Below are 21,430 nucleotides of genomic sequence, written 5' to 3'. Positions count from 1 at the left end.
TCTTTCTTTTTTCGGCTTTCTAGTTTTGTTCTTCATCGGGTTTATAGGAGCAGTTTAATTTGGTTTATGGTGTGCGAGATGGATTTGTAGTCGGAAGAGTAGCGAAGCTTTCCGACGGTGAGTGGTGATGTTTTCACGCGATTCTTCTTCTCGGTGGTTGCGATGAACCATTGTGTATGAGATCTCGCAGTCGCGATTGAATATCTCCGTTTAGGAAAACACCTGAGTCAAAGACGTTTGTGGTGAAGAAGGTGTGGAGCGGTTGGGCTCCGGTGAGTTCTGGAGGTGCGATCAGAGACACGGAGGAGCAGTGTATGCGGCGGCAGCTCGCTCTTCCTCTTTCTGCTTCTAGAGTTTTCGTAGTTGGACCTATGGACCGTGTATGTGTTTGTTAGGGTTAGAGTCGAATTGTCTTTGGGTTATGTCCTTTTTGTATCTTGTTGGGCTCGGTCCATTTATTTAATTAAAAAAATTCGATGGAAAAAAAAGTAGTACATTAAAATAAATATAATGTAATAAAAATATAACTATGTACAATAAATAAACTTCTTACAAATTTTAAATAAAAAATAAATGTAATTTTTTTTTTTAGTTTTTTTTTTTAAATAATAGTTATAGGATCCAAAAAAAATTTACTCTAAAAATTTAATAAATATGATTAATTTTTTTTTTCACACTAGAGTCCATCACCGTATTGAGCCGGCTCTGCGCCCTGAACTCATGGGTAATAGCAAAACACCTAAATGCTGTATGTAGATGCATGAAGAGAAAAATGAATAATACTTGTATTAAATATTGTAAAACAAGATCAATCTACTAAAGCAACACACTATGTAAAAACGTTTTTTAGGTTGAATAACTTTTAACATTCATTTTGTAAAATAATAATAAAATTTCTGCATGAAAATCAGAGCAGATTCATACGATAGAGCTTTAGGCTTTAGCTATATGGCATTCGCATTTCGCAATGGCAAGGGTCGTATTAACGCATATCGCCTCCCCAGGATGTCCCCTCTGTTTTGTTGTTTCTTTCCCCTTTTATTGCAATATTTCACATCTTTTATAATAAATTTCTTGTTATTGTGAAGACTGAAGACTGAAGACAGAAGTGGTGGAAGATGCCACACTCATTATTATCACTAATTAAATAATTAACTAAAGCACTATCAAGTTAAAGTGTTTTAGTTTTATGTAATAATATAATTGAAAATTAACCTCTAATGGTTTAAAAGCATATCATAAAGCAGTGGTCCGAGGGATATCAAATTTTCTTTTGCTTATTTATTCAACCACAGAGATCCAGTTTTTAAAATAATCATACACAGTTTTGGAAAATTGTTGTTGTTAGTCAAATTATTATAAATTTTATATATTGTGAGATTCTTGTTAGCATTTTAATAACATTTTAGCCTCTTCCTTTGTTTGTATTACTATTAGCATATCAAACAAATTACAATAACGTCATTAGGCAATGACTAATGATTGCAATAACTATAAAGTGACCCAATATAAGCCCATAAGCCCATTAGATTCATGTTAGTGGTAACCATTAACGTACCATTATCTGAATGCAAGTGACTCCGCTGTTTATGATCGTTGACCGTGGAGTAGTTTAGACTGAAACAATTGGACAAGCCGTACGAGATGTTTTTTTTGTAACTGAAGCCGTACGAGATGTTAACATGTGTCATTCCGATTAAGAAAGAGATTTGTCTATTGCTTTGGTAACTGTTGATTACTCCTAATCCTGATTAACAGCAACGATCCGAGTCTTTGAAAAATCATTTTTCAAATAATGCAAAATGGGAGATGTGAGAATCCAAGAATCATGTACGGTGTGATCATCACCGTCTACTATGTCGATCGTCAAACAATGACCGTCCGATCGTTTCGAGCGGGACGGGGAAATGAATGTACGTGGAACCGTGAGATCGGAAGGAGAGCGAATCTTTTAGCGTATATTCGTCAGCTTAGAGCTGAAAGTGACGTCGTAGAGAGTAAAAACAAACCCGAGCGGAAGGTAACGTTTCTCTGATTTTCCATCATTTGTGAAGGTATCTATTTATGGATTTGCCTCTTCACTTGCGCAAAGATTAAACAGCAAGCAGTTGCGTCTGGATAATCTGATTTTTGATGTGGACTATGCTTAGAGTTAGAGCAGCATGCACAAAGTTTAAAACTTGGATCAGTTTCAGTTTTTTGTTTATTCACGATAGATAAATTAAATTATTATTTTGAACCAGCTAAATTCGGATGTTTAGTTAAGAATTGTAACATTTTATTTAACGCAGAAGCAGAAACGACGATAGATAAGAAAGACAGGGGGTGGAAATACCAACATTTTGCTCTACATGAAGAAGAGGGAGAAAGAGAAGAAGAGAGCAGAGCTTACAGTTCAGATCTTTGGGTACTACTCTGTATTCCAGTTTTATCTATTTCTTTATTTTTTTTGTCATCTGTTGGATTTTCATTCACTTAAACTTTGAAGTACACAGAGCCGACAAAGGTGAAACACCCTTTCGAAAGCATAAGCCGACGAGGTAAACAATACCACTCGGAGCCAGGTTTAAAACAACAAGAAAGATTACAAAACATAAATAAAAACAAAGGAAACAAATGATCCCTGAGATATTTGGAGCACACAAACAACCAATAAGCATGTGAAGCAAGACGATGATCGAAGCTAGAATAAGCGGGAAGGCGTTAAATGTCAAATTATTTGAGGTTAGAGTAAAGCTCCAAAACAAGTTCCATCCGGGAACCACGAGCAACCGGCACTCAATATCAAGCTTCAACTTATGGAAGCATGAGATAACGGATCTCCAACCTGAGTAGCCGACGAAGAAGACGGTTGGCAGACAACTACTCAAAGACCGAACGCGATTGAGCTAAAGCTCCACAGTCTCTTACCAAGAAATCCGGAGAAACCCGTCGGTTTAAAACCAAGAGACAGCACCACTTCGCAACATCGCAACTTCACACTGAACCATTCAACATTAAAAGCACAGGTCGAGGCATTACCGAGAGCAAGGCAAGGTAATTCCGGAGAACCAACGAAGCCATCACCATCAATGCCTCCTGACCTAGGTACTCCAGTATCTCAAAGAAATCACTCAAGACAAGACATAGCTTAAGAAACCCTTAACATAGACGACAAGGCATTGAGAAGAAGGCCAGATACGAAGAACCATTGTTGACCCATCTGAGATTAGCTTCACCAAATTCGTTGGAAGAAGTAGCAATCCACATCAGAGCCGGTTTAGACTTGCACCGCGCACCAGAAAGAGATTGAACCTAGTGAAACGACCCAAGCAAGGCCAGACAATTAGGATAGAACCTGGCCTCTTCTCCACAAGATCCCCAACCATCAAACACCTCGGATTCACAAAAGCAACTACCAACAACTACAAAGGACAAAGAACTAAAACATAACCAGGCACTAAACGTTGAGGGTACCGCCATAAACAGGAGAAACTTACGACCGTACGAGGCTACCAACCTTCACAGGTTTCGTAACCCGACAGCCAAGCTCACGAGCACTGCTCAGAGTCCGAAGCTACCAGTACAGATCGATTCTCCATCCAAGTAGAGACGCTCAAGGATCAGACGCAAGAGTCGTCGCATCCTCTCCATTTCTCAACCCGGATCCGAAGCTGTACTCCTCAAAATCGTTCAAAATGCCGTGATTAAAAGCCGTAGAAGCTAAATAATAGACGAAACGGGCCCGCTCCCGGCGGCGGTGAGAGACACCGACCACCGGAGCAGGAGGCGAGATTCACGACGGCGCTTCTTTTTTCTTCTTAGGGTTGAGAGGATACGGGTTATCTATTTCTTAATAGAACTTGTTTTATTCGAAACTATAACTAGTTAATACTGTTCTCCGTTTTCTGAATGCAGAAAAAGCTTTAAGTTAAACATGTGGCTGGAGGGTTATCACGCGGCTGCATACGAAATAGAAGAGACTCACAAAGGCAACACACACAAGTAACAGGAACACACACTTTTGTCCGAAGTTAGGCAGACACCGAGTCTGAGTGACGACATCTTTTCTTTTCCACAACTTTTTTTTTTCTTCCAGAACTTAAGGAAGATGAAAGTAAATCAATACAAAGAAACAAGAACTGAGAAAAGGTACAACAATGCTGAAACAATAATACAATTACAGAGAATACATAATTTACATGAATATAAATAAAAAGAGACTGCGAGTGTTTTTAATAATCAATTTCCTGTATGGCTAGTTGTCTTAGTCATGTTAGCCTTTTATACTGCTCCTGCAAGTCTGAAGCCGATTTGTACTGCAGGAGAGAGTTTGAGATTATATGCAGAGGAGACTGAACATGAATTTGCTTCGGTTAAATCATAGTTACCGATCTCTATTGCCGCCTCTCTGGTTCCTTGGGAAGAGCAAACTGCTTGGAGAAGTATGAGATCGAGACGACGATGCAAAGTCGCTTGCATCCATATCTATAAAACGAATGTGATGGCTTTGTCCTTGCCATGAATCAAGATCCAACACACCGTTGTTGCTCATATCATCATCATCATCCGAGCTGTAATCATCTTCATCATCATCATAAACACCTCCGTTACGAGGCTCTATGACATAATCCCCCAACACAACAGCACCTGGTATCGACGACATGATCGTGCTTATCACGTCTCTTCTGTCTCTCTCCCTCTCCAGCCTCTTCCATTTGGTTTCAAGAGCCGGATCAATAGCCCGAGGACAAGCATCCGGGTGCTTCTCCTTCATGTGTTTCTTGAGCTTCTTGAAGTTCCCCACAAAGGAACACTTCTCCTGCATACAGGTCCTCCTCTTGGAGTTGAAATGCACTCGCGCGTCTTCCACGACAGTCCAGCCTTTCACCTGACCTCTGCATAGCGGACACAGAAGCCTCTGAGGCTGCTCCGAGTCTTCTTCGTTACCGTACGACTTCTTGTACTGGTCGAGGCAGTTGGCGAAACGGCTGCTGGTCGCGCACATGTAAGGACGGCATCCTTTGTGATAGGATGAGCACAGGAGAAGAACAGCGTTGTGTGGAGACTCCAAACATACTGGACAGGTCGAGCCTGCCCATTCTTTCTTGCAACACGACGGTGCTGATGTGTAAGGAGCAGCAACGCGAGCCCTACGATTCACTTTCTTGATTTTACCCATTCGATCACTCAAATTCAAAACCTATCCAACACAAGAGAGTCAAGATTAAAAAAACTGAACAGAGTTTCATAACAAGCTTCATTGTACACAATGCTACTTAGTGTAAAGCTTTCTTCAAGGTTACAAGTTGTGAAAGCTAATGAAAACCATCAAAACACACACAATAGTAACATCCTGTGATTGGTAACTATCGGATCCGGATCCGAAAATCTGGTAAGGCAAGTCATGACTACACTTTACTTAAAAGCAATATAATAGAGTGAGCGTTAATCTATGGCGATAATCACAAGCATAAACGAGATTAGATCCAGATCTGAAGTAGAAATTCATCAATAACACACGCAGAAAAAAAAAACAAGCAAACGCATCAATGCTACTAACGCCGATTCTCGATCGATCCATATGTAACCGATCGGGACGGATCATACAGTTCAATGTTCGATATGATCATACAGAAAAAAATGATTTTGCTCCTAATTTAGAATCCTAATCGATAGATCTCTCTCCAGAAATGGAAGATCGGAGACTTCTACAGAATCTTATCTACAAACTTTCGAGAACGAGATGGCGAAATTTCAACAGGTTAATAGGCGCGAGGTGTAAAAGTACCGGAGATAAGCAGGAGGAGATGACGGAGATTGCCGGAGGAAGGAGGAGAGAGAGCTTGCGAGCTTCGAAGGATGATGTTTTTCGAAAAGTTTGGAGAAAAACGATTTGCTTCTACAAATTGACGTACGCAAAGAAAGGCAGAGAGACTATTTTCCTTTTGTTTTTAAAGTTGCGGTTAGATTCTCAAATGTCGTCATTTTGACGCAACCGTTTTTCTTATCCAAATTATTGTAAACTCGCGCTACTCGCTGTACAAAAATTACGGCCCAATATGTCAAATATATGGACGTGATGTTTTGATATAGTGGGCCGCAAGCCCTTTTTGTTTCTTGTTACATGAGACCTATAATTATGTTCTTTTGAAAGAAATTTTTGACATGATATTGTTCCATAGATTTTAGATATAAAATAATTAGATATTTAATTGGGTTGGATTTTTATCAGAATAATTCTCTTGTTTTAAATAAAAATAAAAATTCTCAGTGTTTTATATACGGCCACTAATCTAAGACTCAGTATTTTCAAACCTTTTAAGCTTAATTTAGTTATTTATTTTCTCTTGATTCATAGCTAATTTTTTATTAACTTGCATTATGTCCGATAATCTTTGATGGATTATCTTAATGTATGCATTAATCAAGCCACCTAGATTCTATTTCAGTCACTTAGTTTGGTCATCTAATTTTTGTCCCCAATTAAATTAAAGCCAGAGCATTCTAAATATAACCGGTTATAGTTTTGATTAGTGGGCTCAAAGAGTCACTTTCATATTAATGCATAGCATCTGTAAAACATCACATGCAATTATTACATCCTCCTCCTCCTTTTTTTTTTTTGACAACCCTCCTTCTCCTTCTTAACCAATCAAAATCAAAGTTTTTTATTTTGGTTTTGTCCTGTGAGAGAGCAAATCCAACAAGAAGCAAACAGTCTGTATCGTCGTAATCACTAGTCAAACACACTACGAAGGCACCAAAAAATTGAAGAGGATCTAAATCGCCTTCTGAAAAGAAATTGACCAATATCTGAATTTACTACAAAACGAGGGATTATACAATAAATAAGAAAAGGGAGGTAAAAAAAAGAAAAAAAAAGCAATATCGGTACGCTTTTATGAAAGAGTGGAATGAATTAACGTGTTGGTATCTCGTGAGTCATCAAACGAGTAATAATCCACCACGTGTCGCAACGAACGCGGTGCACGAGTGCTACCCTACGCCTCACACCTCGCTATCATACACTCGGAAATTAGAAAAAAAAAAATAAAAAAAAATTTCTGAAAAGATGAACCGTTCCTCTGTTACCTGCAAATAACGCGGTGAAGGGATCCGAAAGAACATGAACCAGAGAAACTCGAAGAAACCCTAATAATCTCAGCCACGCTTTTATCCAATCAATCATCATCATCGTCATCGTATCTTCTTATTTCAATCGTTCGAATCTGTAATTGATTGGGAGAAAGTAGGTTTAGGCTTCGGGAAATTAGGGTTAGGGTTTTTTTTTTGATTATCGCCTGTTATCTTGGAGGAGGAGGAAATTGAAGGGCGGGAGTGTTAGGGTTACGGTTTCATGTGCGGAGGCGCGTGGTGGTTATGAGCGTTGACCAATGCCAGCGGCGGCGGGAGAAGATGATGGGTAGGGGAGTGGAGGGAGGCTGTGGCGCTGAGGAGAGGCCGTGCAGACCGTCTCGCAGGGATAATAACAAAAGCTTCGAGGACGATAGGAGTTCGCAGAGAATCGATTTGTTAGCTCAGGCGAGCAAGCATCTCTCCGAGAAGTCTCCCTATGACGTTAACGAAGATGGTTCGGCTGTTGGGGTGAGTGTGGGGACTCTGCCGATTGTTTTAGCTAATTTGCTGAACCAGAAGGATGACAAGAGACGGCATAAGAAGTCTCACCATGGGAACGAGACGAAGAAGAAGAAGTCTTCTTCTAGGCAAGGGGAGAAGCTGAGAGCCGGGAGTATATGGGTTGAACGTCAGGATTACTTTAGGCGTTTAGAGTTGCCTGATTTAGAAACTTTGTCGGATTTAGCGTCTCTTCGGTCTTTGTCTTCTCGAAGCTGCTTTTCAGTTCCGTCTGTGGAGTATGAGTCGGTTGATGTACAGCAGAGGGAAACTGATGCGAGTGCAGAGAGTGAGGATGTTGGTTGTAAAGGGTTATCTGAAGTAAAGGATGATGCTGCGCAGGAGATGAGTGTTGACAACGTGGGGGATGAGGTCTCGTCTGGGTCAGACTATTCTGGTAGTTTAGAATGGGTTTTAGGTTGCAGAAATAGGATTTTGTTGGCATCAGAAAGGCCCTCTAAGAAGCGGAGGCGTATTGGTAGTGATGCGGGTTTGGAGAAATTAGTGGTTGCTGCTCCTTGCAGAGGGGATGCGTTGTTATGTGATTTTTGCTGCACTGGTGATGCCAGGGAATATCATAATCAGTTGATTGTTTGCACTTCCTGCAAAGCTAAAGTTCATAGAAAATGCTATGGTGTGGTTGAAGATACAGATGAGACTTGGTTGTGCTCCTGGTGTGAGGTGGAGAATGGTCGTAATGATTCTGAAAGACCATGCTTGCTTTGTCCGAAAAAGGGTGGCGTTCTGAAACCAGTTGACTCAAAAACTGAGAATGGTGGGCCACCGGAGTTTGCTCATTTGTTTTGTTCTTTGTGGATGCCTGAGGTGTACATAGAAGACTTGAATAAAATGGAGCCAATCTTGAATTTGCCTGGAATAAAAGAAACTCGCAGGAAGTTATTGTGTAACTTGTGCAAGGTGAAATCTGGTGCTTGCGTTCGGTGTTGTAATGGTAGGTATTGTTTCTTTCTGTGCATCCGTTCTACCTCTGACCATGGGTAACACTGGTACTCTTCATGACATGTTCTGTTGTATAGTCTGGGTCTTTTACTTAAGCTACTACTTTCGTAGGACAAACATATAGGACTACTGGTTGCTCGATCCCCTTAGTAAAACTGAAATTGGGGTTCATCTACTTATACTGCTGTGCTCGCAGTTGTAGTCTAGATAACCCAACTGTCTAGATCATTTTTAACTGGAAAGTGCTTTGTTGAAACTGTTCACCGCAGTGGAGTGTTAAGTATTTTATATCAGGCTACATTGTGCTGATTACATCTCGGATGAAACGAATTTTATATTGTTAGTTCTTCGATGAATATTTTGCTACGCTGGGTTGCTGTGAAAGTGCATTTGCACACAGCTTGGACCTAACTAAAATAAATAGACAAATGTCTATACTTCCCATGTTTTAACTTGATTTACCTTTTCAACTTTATGGCTGCATTCTACTTGTCACACTTTTCTTCGATTCTATATTCTATCCAGAAGAGTTATTGATACTTCTTTACAATCTCTTGATTATAGCAACTTGCCGAACGTCTTTCCATCCTATATGTGCAAGGGAGGCAGGGAACAGGCTAGAAATCTGGGGAAAACGCGGGTGTGACACTGTAAGTTTCATTACTTACAGAAAGATATCATAGATATATTAGTGATGTTTATTCTTTAACAATGCAAGAAAATTTGTAGGTTGAACTGCGAGCTTTCTGCTCGAAGCATTCAGATATTCAAGAAAGTGGAAGGCCTATAGAGGGAGGAGAAATTAATGCAGCTGATAGTCGTCCTCCTCTATGCCATCTTCCATCAGAATCTGTAAGAGATCAGCTAAGTACTGATGAGATGGGAGTTGACGTAGGAACACCAGGTACACGTTCTGATATTTCGAGAAACAGTGAGTTGCGAGAACTGGAATCACCATGTTCAGAATTTAACTTGTCTGCAACAGACATTGTCGAATCAGGGATTACTGGGAGAAGCACCGATGATGAAAAGACTCAATCCGAGTCTCTTAGTTTTGGGTTGATTCTGAAAAAGGTGTGCATATACTATTAAGTTGGATCATCTGTACCTGTTGACTCTCTTGCTCATTGATTAACATTTTTTAGTTGATCGACCTGGGGAAAGTGAATGTAAAGGATGTGGCTGAAGAGATCGGGGTCAATCCTGATGCTTTGAATGCCAAACTTATGGTAATGTGTAAAACTTCTTAAAATGTCTGTTTTCTCTTTGTGGGATTCAATATATTGATTTCAAAGTTCTGCGTTACAGGATGGAGACTTGTTACCTGATTTACTAGGCAAGATAGTTAAATGGCTTGGCCAGCATGCACACATGGGAACTAGGAACAAAGGCGATATTTCTAAAAGTACGAAACCTACTAAATCTGAGCGTCGGGCTGCTATCTGTACTGAAGGCATGACGATGCTAGATTCTGACATCTTGAATCCGACATGTACCCCTTCTGAAAATTGTATTAGTAATGGTGTTGTGACAGATGAAGCTAAATCTTATACTCCAGTTGTGAAAAATGGAAGCAGTGAGAATTTGCCATCTGATCATTCTTCAGAAGAACAGGTATATCCCATGGTTCGCACTACTTGCTAGATATTTCACGAAGGTTGAAACGTAGGTGATGCACTGTTTTTGTTTTTGTGCACAAGGAATTACTGATGAGATTTTGGACATTGTGCCTTGTTTCTCATATGCAGAAATCAGCAGTACTTGATCAGGAAGGTCATCTTGGGAAAAGTTCAGTTAATCTTTCTGGTATGTTCTTCTAAGTTTTCAATATTTATTCGTGCATGTCTCATGTATCTATCCTCCATGCTTGTTATCCTCTATGTAGTATTTTCTTCATTGTGTTACATAGCAGCGTAGAGTTTTTCCATTGAGGAAGTCTCTTCATGGTCCAATGTTTATCACGCTTAATGGATAGTTGATGATAGCTGCTGCTCATATCTTAATTTTGATTTGTTGCGTAGATGATCAAGGAGAACAATCAAATCCCAGTTCGTCTGGACGAATGGTGGAGAATGCCTTTTCCTTGAGGCCAGATAGTTCTCAAAATCGTGGAATTTTGAGCTGTCCGAGCCCTATTATCTTGGATCTCCTGTAAGCTTCATAACCCATTTGGGAGACAGTTTCTTTTGTTCCCTTGGCTACAAAAACATTCTACCTACTATATCACTTCTTTTTTTAATTTTTGATGATTCAGTGATCATGAAGCATATCCTGGTTTCGATCCTCATCCTTATATTCACAAAGAATTGTCTGAGATGAACAAGGGAAAGGCCCTGAAAAGCAGCACGAATTCTTATGTGGATAGGATGACAACCGAACCAGATGGTAAATAATTTATGATTTATGCCACAGCTTTTGGGACATTTGGTAACATTATAACATTTTGGCAGGCTCTGAAGAAGGAAACACATTTTGTCAGTTAGCTAAAGCTAGGAAATTGGGCATACTGGATCTGTCTCCGAAAGATGAAGTGGAAGGAGAGCTTCTATATTATCAACTTCAGTTACTTGGCACGGCAGTTTCAAGAAAGCAACTCTCGGGTGAGTCTTCATGTTTTCTGCATTATATAACAATTTCTGTTGTGTTCAAAAAAAAAAAAATCTGTCATGTTATACTAAAGCTGCTTTCTTTTCTCAGACGATCTAGCCGACGAAGTTACCAAAAAGCTACCCCATGAGATTGATGAAGAGCATGGACGAAGATGGGATGATGTTCTGATTAACAAATATTTCCATGATGTCAGGGAAGCAAGAAAGCAAAGTAGGAAAGAGAAAAGACACAAAGACGCCCAGGCTGTTCTAGCTGCTGCTACTGCTGCTGCAGCAACATCTTCTCGGAATACATCTCTCAGGAAAGATATGGCAGAAGAACCTGCTCAACAAGAGGTTGTTGTTGCTACGTTTTGAGTTTTCCCTCCATTTTTTTCTGTGCCATAGGTTTAATTTTTGTCATTTTGCTGGTTATAAATCGGACAGATCAGTACTTCTAGACGTAAAGTTTCTGGCAGCGCTCATGTAGTGCCACAGACAAAGGAAACACTTTTAAAGATGCCTGTTTCCGGTCCACCATCAGACAAGCGGTCTGATCATCGTACACCAGACATTTCATCAGAAAAACCACGAAGTTGTGATATCTGCAGACGCTCTGAAACTATATGGAACCTGATTGTAGTGTGCTCTAGTTGTAAGGTGATTAGACATTCCCTATGAATTTTTTCTTATGTTTAACCAAGGCCTGATTTATCTTTTCCAGGGACATCTTTTTGCACGGTATTATATCTGATCATGCTCCAATTACAGGTTGCTGTTCACATGGATTGCTACAAATGTGCTAAAGAATCTACTGGTCCTTGGTACTGTGAACTATGCGCAGAATCTACTGGTTCTTTCAATTTCTGGGAAAACCCGTCTTCTACTACAGAGTGCACTTTATGTGGAGGCACAACTGGGGCTTTTAGGAAAACCACAAATGGCCAGTGGGTACATGCATTTTGTGCGGAGGTGAGGTTTCCTTTATTCGCAGGGTCTTGCGTACTATATACAGTAATGATCATTGCAAATTATTGGGTATTTAATTTCTTGCAGTGGTCTTTGGAATCAACCTTCAGAAGGGGACAAATAAATCCTGTGCAAGGAGTGGTGGGTTTATATTATTATAAAATCCAGAATCAGTATCATGTTTTGAAAAAATTCTAAAGCTTAATATATGATGCTTTGTTAGGAGTCATTGGCCAAGAACACCAGTACTTGCTGTGTATGCCAACGGATATATGGTGCATGCTTTAAGGTACTGACGCTTCGTTGCTTTCTTTATCCGAAGACACCTAGCTTCAAGTATTGGGACAAAGATTGATCAGAAGCTTGTTTGTCGTTTTACAGTGTAGTTATGGTAACTGCCAGGCGACGTTTCACCCAACCTGTGCCAGAAGTGCTGGCTTTCATATGATTGGTGGTGGGAAACTTCCGCATAAGGCTTACTGTGAGAAACACAGCTTGGAACAGAAGGCAAAGGTCTTAATTTTTCATCTCTCTAGTCATTTTTATGATGGTCCCACTTGCTTACATCTCTCTGACTGTGTTGGCAGGCCGAATCTCAGAAACATGGGGCAGATGGGCTGAAAAGTCTCAAGCATTATAGGGTTGAACTAGAGAGGCTACGACTTCTGTGCGAGCGGATAGTCAAGAGGGAGAAGTTAAAAGTAAGTTAAACTCTTACTTAAACCCTATGCCTTCCTTTCAAACAAAGGTATAAAAATTGGGCACTTGACCTTTTACTGGTGTGTATATATATTATTTGCAGCGAGAGTTGGCTATCTCCTCACATGAGATACTTGCTGCCAGAAGGGATCACGCTGCACGTTCGTTACCACTCCGTAATCCATTTTCTCCCCCGGAAGTTTCATCTGACTCGGCGACGACATCAATAAAAGGTCATCCAGACAGTAATATATCTGGCAGTGAAGCAATACAGAGGTCAGATGATATCACCATTGACAGCACAGCCTCTGTTAAGCTTCGAGGGAAAGGTCCTATTGCAATGGACACTGATCAGAAAACCGACGATAGTGCTACTTCCAAGGGTAGTAGGAGCAAAGTATTTTCTGGGAAAACGGTTCCACGGAAACATTGTATAGTGTCGCCAAGTGTTTCGGAGGATGAAGATGAAGGATCAAAGCCCAAGAAGGTGAGAAGAATCTTTTTGTCGTAAGGTTGGACTCTTTTTTTTTCTGCTCAACGCCAAACTTAATCATGAGACAGAAGACATCTTTATATACTTGTATAAAACTGATGATAGCAGAATGTAGAAACATTTGCCAAGGAGATTGTGATGACATCGGACGAAGCTTCTTTCAAGAATCGGCGGCTACCAAAGGGCTACTTTTATATTCCTGTTGATTGCTTGCAAGAAGACAAGCCAAGCAACGACAAGGACGAGGACTTGTCTGACAAGTGAATCAACCAATTACAAGGCTTCTTCTTTCTTCTTTCAGGTGAGTGAATCTATGTAAGCACAAGGGGACATCAGTTTTTGGTTGACGTGCCCGTACCCGGACACGTTTCCGGCCACGAAAACGGCGGCACGCAGCGTTGGGATATATGTCCGAGAAGTTGGAGACGCAACATCTTATGGAAAGACGCACGGACGATGAAAAGCAGTCGAGAGTCGAGACGTAGATCATTCGTTTGGTTTTGAAAAATTGTATGCTGCTTATATAGTGCGATTGAATTGATTAGCAAGCGGAGTCTAAATAAAAAAAGGAATTAAAAGGGAAAAAATTATATTGGAATGTAGCATTTGTATGATAAATTGACTTATGTTTTAGCTTTTTATTTCTTCACACCTTTCATACTTTAATGCTTTTGATCATTTTCTTTTCTGCCTGTTCTCTATAACTTCCAATTAAATCATTTTAACAATGCACATTCTATGTTTATAAAGTTTGTAGAAAACACTAAATTTGAATAGCTTCTCTAATTTTTTGCAGAAAAATTATACATAATAAAAATTGTAGAGAATGTGGAGGCTATATCATATTTTTCAAAAGTTGAATCACTTTTTCTCTTGTATGAAAATAAATAATTGGAATGTCTAAAAGAATGCTCATGTGTCCATAAGTTGAGTCATTTTTTCTCTATGAAAATAAATAATTGGAATTTCTAAAAGAATGCTCATGTGTCCATTGCTTCTGCTTAACAAGAGACTAAACATGAGGTAAAACAAGTAGAAGGACAAAGCATAAGCTGATAAACCTGTTAAGCCTCAAATAATAAACTATAAACCATAAAAGAGGAGGTGAGGGATATGTTTCTCCTCAGAACCAAGCCACACTAGAAGAGTCTTTTGGGCACATATGTTAAAAAAAAAATTCTTCATTTGAAAGTTCCTTTTTTCCAGTATATGAGATTTGTATACCTTTTTGGTTCTTTACAAAAATTGTCATCTCCTCTTAACAACTGTATCGAGAAATGATTGATAAAAAACGTTTTTAGAGAAGAGCATTCCAAACAGCTTCTTCTCCTTCACTACAAACTTCATGGACCATCTTCATCCTCTCTACCGACTTGCAAATACCACTGCAGCTCCACTCGAACGACGCCACACATACATCACCCGCCTCTGCCTTCCATCTACAATCTATCCAGATGCAAATAAAGAAAAAAAAAAGATATAAAACTACATAGACAAAAGGGAGAGGGAGAGATTGATTATAACTTTGTTTGATGTGTAATTGAGCTTTGCTTTTTACCTGGAGGAGTCCCACAACAGAAGTTTCTGTCATCAATATGTTCAACCTCAAGTCCAATAAACCATGACCCTAATGACACATCTTCATTTGCATACTTATGCAATATTGGCCTACATATACAATGTTTAAAAACCTTTTAAGACCAAACCCTATGATGAAGCTGGAAGGCAAGAACTACTACGTACTGGTTGATGGATATGTATTTGGCAAGATCCTTGGAGATGGCGTAGATCTGTCCCGAAGCATGTCGAAAGTACTTGTTACCTTCCTCTCCAAACTTCCAGTACTCAGGTTCATGGTACTTCACTGTCCTGCAACAGTAATCTTGATTCAAACACTTTCTCTTCACAAAAGATTAGGACAAAAATGAGATATTACTTTTGAGCAAGAACAGGTCCTGATTTCATACAACCGATGTAGACTCTTGGCTTAGAGCGGTGACGAGCAAGTGTGGAAGCTAGCATACCTGTGAAGGGCAGTGTTAAAAAAAAACTCTCTTTTTTTTATTTGCTTCAGAGGTAAAAGAGTATAAACAGTAGTTATTTTTTTTGGTTTTTACCGAGATTAACGTGAACATCATCATCAACCTTGATATAGAACTCTGCATCCCATCTAGCTACTGCTGTGGAAAAGAATATTTTGGTTTTTGCTGAGAGTTCGTGATATCCTTCAACATGCTCCTGCAAGCAAAATAACAATGTTTTAAAAAAAAACTACATTCTTTCTTGGGAATATTCCTTATTCATTTGTCCTCACCAGCCTAAGAAAGTCTTTGTGTTGAGCATCTTCTGAATCAATAGCTCTATCCAGTATACTATTTGAGGTTGCACTGTGTCCAATCATGAACTTGATGACAATCCCTTTCTCTTTCTCCAGTTTCTCTAGCTTCTCCCCTGTAATATATCCACATTTATATATTAAATTCAATAACTAAATTAGATTTTAAGGTTTTAGGATCACTTAAGAATCAGCTAACATAATATATATACCTTGAGGCATCCATGTTCCCCTGAGGGAATCACGCCGTCTTCTACTGCTAAATGCAGTATTGATTCCCATAACCATGAACACTTTCTTCTTCGGGTTTGCTCCGGTTAAAGAGGAAGAAAGTGTTTCCGAGCCATCAACCGTCTCTTGTGAGGCTCTTGTGACTGACTTATCCAAAGACCTGTCAACACTCCAAAGAACAAAACACACAAATAGATTAGATACATAAGTCAGAGAAAAAAAAATTACTATTAACATATCGATAGAAAGCTTTAATTTGGCACTCACTCTATTGCTTGGTGAGTTTTCAAAACTTGGTCAATTACATCTTTTTCTTGTGTAGCTGCTTTCTGCATTTCAGCAAAAAAAATGTTAAAAAAATGAAGAAGCCTAATCTCTTTGACATTCAACATTTCACAAGTAAAAATTATTTTAAGATTTAACTCTGAGAAAAATAACTATGAATTAAATCTCACTAATCATTGAGCCATAAACTTAAATTGAATCAAAAGAAGCATACTTTCTTATGAGCACAATCGTCAGATACAATCTGGAGTTCTTGGTCACGATGACGCTGTGAGATCAGCTGACTGCCGGAATCAGACGACGGCTCCTCCCATGACCTGAAAGAAAAAAGAAGCAAAAACCTATCAAAGAAAATCTAAAAAGGAAAGAGATGTAAAAGGTGGAAGCTTTATGAAACAAACCTGGAGGTGAAGATGGCTCCGAGGACGAAGAAAGAGATGCAGATGAACGGAACCCATCTGAGAGAGATGACTCTCCTCGAGACTTTGTTCCTCATCGTGGAGACCTTGAAAGAAGAGGAGAGAGAGTGAGATCAGAGATTGCAGATTTATAGAGAAGAGAGGAGAGATAATCGAAGAATGTTTCAAAAGTGATGAAAATTTCATGTGAAATGAGAAAAATGAATTTAGAAAGTTTCCTAGTATATTAAAAAAGAAACTTTTATTACAACTTTGTTTGGCTTTTGTAATGTCTTTCACACCGTCACATATGCCACGTCATTAATTTGTATATGAAAACAAAGTACATGAAAATATATAAAGAATTGATTGTTATTAATTTCTGGAAGGACTTATTGTACATGAACTATAGACTATCTATCTTATTAAATCAGAAACATTACAACTTCTTCTATGTAGATTTTAAAAGTGGATCTCATATATTTAATTTAAATGTCTCATTCCTTATACATAATATGTATCATAGTCTAACTTTGCATTGATGTATTTCCTTAAATATAATTCCTTTTTTTGTCTATATTTCATATATAATTTCACATTTATTACATGTCGATTTAAATAAGATAGATAATAAGAATACTAAAAATATTAATCTTACTAGAATTACCCTATACCATTCATTTTAAACTTATCAGTATACTTCATTGGCCATATTGATTTTATTAGTACAAATAACATTAGGTAGATAAATCATAGACACATACATAAAAATTTGACTATTTTTTAACTACCTTGGGCCTAATCTACTTTCTAAAACAAATAACACATAACTTTATATATTGTATAGAATATAGTAATATTGTATAGTATTATACTTATACAATAATACTAAAAACAAACCAAACTGAAATATAATATATATCGAAAATGCTTTGAACCATTACAAACAAAATATATTAGACCTCAGTGATAAAATTTAATTTCAAATTATGTAATAGTTATTTTAAAAAATTAGACTTCGTAATGTACAAAAACATAAGTTTTATATCAAATTTTGTGTTACAATAAAAAGACATAACTCGCGCTTGCAAAATATTATTTTTACATGCGAAAGACAGTTTTGGTATTGTTCTTTAAACATAAAATTGAGTTATACAAACTCGATACTACATAAAACTAAACAATACAGAATACATTTTAAAAATAAAACCCGTGCGGGTGCGCATGGCCTTTGCGAAAATCGTAGATATGTTTATATAATATATAAATATATTATGTTACACATATTTTCATATAAATAATACCCCAATGTAAGTTTTGTATTATAAATATTGAAAATACAAAACATAGCACTATATATTTAAAATAATATATAAAAAATCTACTTTACATTATCATAAATTTTAAAAATAAAATTTAGTAATTAAACACATTGTTTATTTAAACACATTAGTACACATTGTATTTATCAAAATTTTATATTAATACACTTGCAATCATGTATAACATTTAGTACAAATAAAGATAAAAAAGCTTGATTCCCGCTCGGTCGAGCGGGTCATGATATAGTTATATTGTACATGAAAGTCACGAGAATTCTGATTGAGATAATCGTGTGTACATGAACGGGACCATACTATTGTTTTACTTATAAAAAATTTGTAAAACCAATTATTAATGTTAATAAAATGAAATTATTGGGAAATTTTGATATGAAAAATAGAGCAGTTACATGATAGAAGTGCATGTCCATCAATGAACAATGATGTCGTATAATATATAGTTTAACTCTTGAACGAAAGTGTGGGAGACGAATTGTCAAAAAAAAAGAAGACATTTTGAATTGAAAACATTCAAGTTAGACCGTCAAATATGGTTAGGCGCAGAAGAAGAATGCGTGTCGTCGACCGTGTTGACTCACGTCGTAGACGCCGTGATGTGCGGTTTATGGGCCTCTTACAAATTGCGGTTTATGGGCCTCTTACAAATTGTCCCAACATCTTATTAGCTCATGGGCTTGCTTAGCACATAAGTTCATTACAGTCTTTGAGTTTGCAAACTTTCTGAATGGATTGTTGTATCTCTTGAATCAGATTTTTTTATGTAATTTTAATTTTATAAGTAAAACAAGCTAATTATTAGTTTCTAAAAGAAAAAAAAAGCTTATAAAATATGAAAAGAGTAGAATTAGTACCGTTTTTTTTTGTAACTTCATTATGTTAAATGTTTTGATTTATGTATCTAGAACTTATAAAATAATATTTTCTATTTACAATTATCTACAAATTTTAAGGAAGGTCTGTCTTTTTTTACAGTCATACAATGCAATTTTAATTTTAGTTTTTAATTAAGTTTCACTGGATTCTTTTTTCTTTTTGTCAACTAATTTGAATTGGATTTTGTTTCCCATAATTAAAAAAAAGGAAAAAATATTAAAATTAATTACTTGAGGAGAAGGAAATAATCGGAAACGGAAAAGTAAAAACATCTTTCCTTTTCGTGAAAGCTAACCCTAATTTCCCCCATCCCGCATCCCCCCCCCCCCCTTATATAAACCAAACAAACGCCACGCCTCTCTCTCTCTCCCTCACAAAAGTAAACCTTCGATCCCAGCTTTCGATCCATCGCCCTCTCCGATTCATAGGTATCTCTCCAGATCCCGTTACTATTATCTCAATCTAATCCGATTCTTAGATAGGCCTTTGGTTTTGATTTTCATAAAAATCAAATTATCACTTCTCCCCTTGAGCTAATGATTGAAATCTCGTTTATGATTGATTGATTCGATTCGATTTGATTTATTATAGTCTCGTAGATATTCGATTGAGGCTTATGAGAATTGATATTCGATTTGGCTGATTCAATTGTTGTTTCTTTTTCAGCTTTTTTTTGTTCTCAGGGAGTTAACAAAAAAAAAAGTTTGCAACTTTTCGAAAAGTTCGAAGCTTTCTTTTATGTCTGACAAGATTTCACCCTATTGCTATTATCTATCTGGTTGCTTGGACAAGACTATCATCCTTCACCCAGAGCTAAGAGCCACCACCACACGCATCTTCAAACCCGACACTCCTCCTTCTCTCCTCTCCGACCACTTCCACTAACGATGGCGCTCCAGAACATCGGTGCTTCCAACCGTAACGATGCCTTTTACAGGTACAAGATGCCCAAGATGGTCACCAAGACCGAAGGCAAGGGCAACGGCATCAAGACCAACATTGTCAACAACGTGGAGATCGCAAAGGCTTTAGCGAGGCCTGCTTCTTACACGACCAAGTACTTTGGGTGCGAGCTTGGAGCTCAGTCCAAGTTTGATGAGAAGACTGGGACTTCGCTTGTGAATGGAGCTCATAGTACCTCTAAGCTTGCGTCTCTTCTCGAGGCGTTTATCAAGAGGTATGTTCAGTGCTATGGGTGTGGGAACCCTGAGACTGAGATTGTTATTACCAAGAGTCAGTGTGTGAACTTGAAGTGTGCTGCTTGTGGGTTTATCTCTGAGTGTGACATGAGGGATAAGCTGACTACTTTTATTCTGAAGAACCCTCCCGAGGCGAAGAAGGGTGGGAAGGATAAGAAGGCTATGAGGAGAGCTGAGAAGGAGAGGCTTAAGGAAGGTGAGGCTGCTGATGAGGCGGCGAAGAAGATTAAGAAGAAGGCTCCTATCGGGAAGGAGGGTCCTTCTTCCAAGGCGTCTAAGAATCATTCTTCTGATGAGGAGATTAGTCCCAAGCATGATGAGGTTGGTAATGATGATGATGGAGAGGATGATGATGAAGACGATGGGATCCAGTGGCAGACTGATACTTCTCGTGAAGCTGCTGAGAAGAGAATGAAGGAGCAATTGAGTGCTGCGACTGCTGAGATGGTGATGATCTCTCTGCAAGAGGAGGAGAAGAAGAAGAAGTCTCCCAAGAGCAAAGAGAATGGGGATTCGGATTTGAAGAAGAGTCTCGTGCAAGAGATGAAAGAGTATCTGAAGAAGGGTTTACCGATAAGCCAGCTCAAAGCTTTCGTCTCCTCTCGCTCTGAGCCTCCTCAAGAAGTCATGGACGCGCTCGTCGACGCTCTCTTTGACGGCGCGGCAAAAGAGTTTCTCAAGGAAGCGGCGAAGAAGAAGAAGTACTTGGTGGCTGCAACGCAGGAGGAAGGATCGCAGATGCGTCTGCTCAACTCTATCGGATCCTTCTGCGGGAAGGATGGAAACGGAGAGGCGGTCAAGGAGGTGGCTCAAGTTCTGAAGGTCTTGTACGACGAGGACATACTCGAGGAAGAGTTTGTGTTGGAATGGTACCAGAAGGGTCTGGCAGGGGAGGACAAGAGCTCGCCTGTGTGGAAGAATGTGAAGCCTTTTGTGGAGTGGCTACAGAGCGCTGAGTCTGAGTCCGAAGGTGAGGAGGAGGCTTGAGAGTTTCTTTTTACTGTGTTACTGTGTGTGGTTTTTTTTCTTTAATGTTATTTCGGTTTTCATATGTTTCTTTGGCGAATCTATAAGCATTTTGTTTTAAAAATGCTCTTCTGTCTTTTATTATTATTTATATATTAGAACATGCAAACTTTGCAACTGGGTTGCTTTAAATAATTGCTTCTCGTTTTGTTTGGATCTAATGCTTATGGTGTTAATTGTGTGTTTATGGGATTTGGTATTGCTCATAGCCTTTACTAAACAATCAAATACTAACTCAAGCTCAAACATTAATCAAGATAGCGTTTTTAATAGCTCTGATAAGAAGCAGGTTCAAGAAAAGCCTAGAAAAGCAAAAATTTCACTTGAATACCATCTCTTCCTCTGTGGTGTGTAGTTTCTTTTTGAACTCTTTAATGTTTAAAAAATATATTATTACTTTCATTGTTTTGTCCC

General features: G+C 38.5%; 4 protein-coding genes across 10 annotated transcripts; 2 read left to right on the top strand and 2 right to left on the bottom strand.

Annotated features, from left to right (window-relative positions):
- Window positions 1–2,503: 2,503 nt before the first annotated feature.
- Window positions 2,504–5,950, bottom strand: LOC108823368 (uncharacterized). Its single transcript, XM_018596547.2, has 2 exons — window positions 5,771–5,950; window positions 2,504–5,182 (listed from the first exon to the last, which is right to left on the bottom strand). Exon 2 carries the CDS (start codon window positions 5,159–5,161, stop codon window positions 4,367–4,369), a length of 795 nt encoding a protein of 264 aa, XP_018452049.1. The 5' UTR covers window positions 5,162–5,182; window positions 5,771–5,950; the 3' UTR covers window positions 2,504–4,366.
- A 1,073-nt stretch (window positions 5,951–7,023) lies between these two features.
- Window positions 7,024–14,054, top strand: LOC108824486 (uncharacterized). 6 transcript variants are annotated; one of them, XM_056994447.1, is made up of 19 exons: window positions 7,024–8,569; window positions 9,142–9,227; window positions 9,307–9,481; window positions 9,563–9,651; window positions 9,723–9,806; window positions 9,886–10,191; window positions 10,326–10,383; window positions 10,599–10,728; window positions 10,832–10,962; window positions 11,028–11,177; window positions 11,275–11,522; window positions 11,613–11,825; window positions 11,937–12,137; window positions 12,222–12,275; window positions 12,358–12,423; window positions 12,516–12,647; window positions 12,722–12,835; window positions 12,937–13,320; window positions 13,432–14,054. In XM_056994447.1, exons 1-19 carry the CDS (start codon window positions 7,363–7,365, stop codon window positions 13,588–13,590), a joined length of 3,987 nt encoding a protein of 1,328 aa, XP_056850427.1. In that variant the 5' UTR covers window positions 7,024–7,362; the 3' UTR covers window positions 13,591–14,054. The 6 variants fall into 6 exon arrangements, with proteins under 6 accessions (XP_056850427.1, XP_056850430.1, XP_056850429.1 ...); XM_056994450.1 differs by having other exon boundaries at window positions 12,937–13,345; window positions 13,435–13,575; XM_056994449.1 differs by having other exon boundaries at window positions 9,307–9,651; window positions 13,442–14,054.
- A 437-nt stretch (window positions 14,055–14,491) lies between these two features.
- On the bottom strand, window positions 14,492–16,795 carry LOC108839008 (beta-1,3-galactosyltransferase 7). Of its 2 annotated transcripts, none has more exons than XM_056995376.1 (10): window positions 16,579–16,795; window positions 16,392–16,494; window positions 16,160–16,221; window positions 15,874–16,061; window positions 15,641–15,777; window positions 15,444–15,564; window positions 15,263–15,350; window positions 15,070–15,195; window positions 14,885–14,994; window positions 14,492–14,772 (listed from the first exon to the last, which is right to left on the bottom strand). In XM_056995376.1, the coding sequence occupies exons 1-10, from the start codon at window positions 16,671–16,673 to the stop codon at window positions 14,624–14,626; spliced, it is 1,179 nt and encodes a 392-aa protein (XP_056851356.1). In that variant the 5' UTR covers window positions 16,674–16,795; the 3' UTR covers window positions 14,492–14,623. The 2 variants fall into 2 exon arrangements, with proteins under 2 accessions (XP_056851356.1, XP_056851357.1); XM_056995377.1 differs by having other exon boundaries at window positions 15,874–16,052.
- A 2,324-nt stretch (window positions 16,796–19,119) lies between these two features.
- LOC108828125 (probable eukaryotic translation initiation factor 5-2) lies at window positions 19,120–21,177 on the top strand. The gene is made up of 2 exons (XM_018601697.2): window positions 19,120–19,219; window positions 19,458–21,177. The coding sequence occupies exon 2, from the start codon at window positions 19,679–19,681 to the stop codon at window positions 20,975–20,977; it is 1,299 nt and encodes a 432-aa protein (XP_018457199.2). The 5' UTR covers window positions 19,120–19,219; window positions 19,458–19,678; the 3' UTR covers window positions 20,978–21,177.
- The last annotated feature ends 253 nt before the right edge of the window (window positions 21,178–21,430 follow it).

Source organism: Raphanus sativus, chromosome 9, assembly GCF_000801105.2.
Source record: "Raphanus sativus cultivar WK10039 chromosome 9, ASM80110v3, whole genome shotgun sequence".
NCBI classification, from domain to species: Eukaryota; Viridiplantae; Streptophyta; class Magnoliopsida; order Brassicales; family Brassicaceae; genus Raphanus; species Raphanus sativus.
The sequence above is the reverse complement of the archived record's forward strand: the minus strand, read 5'-3'. Positions and strand labels throughout refer to the sequence as shown.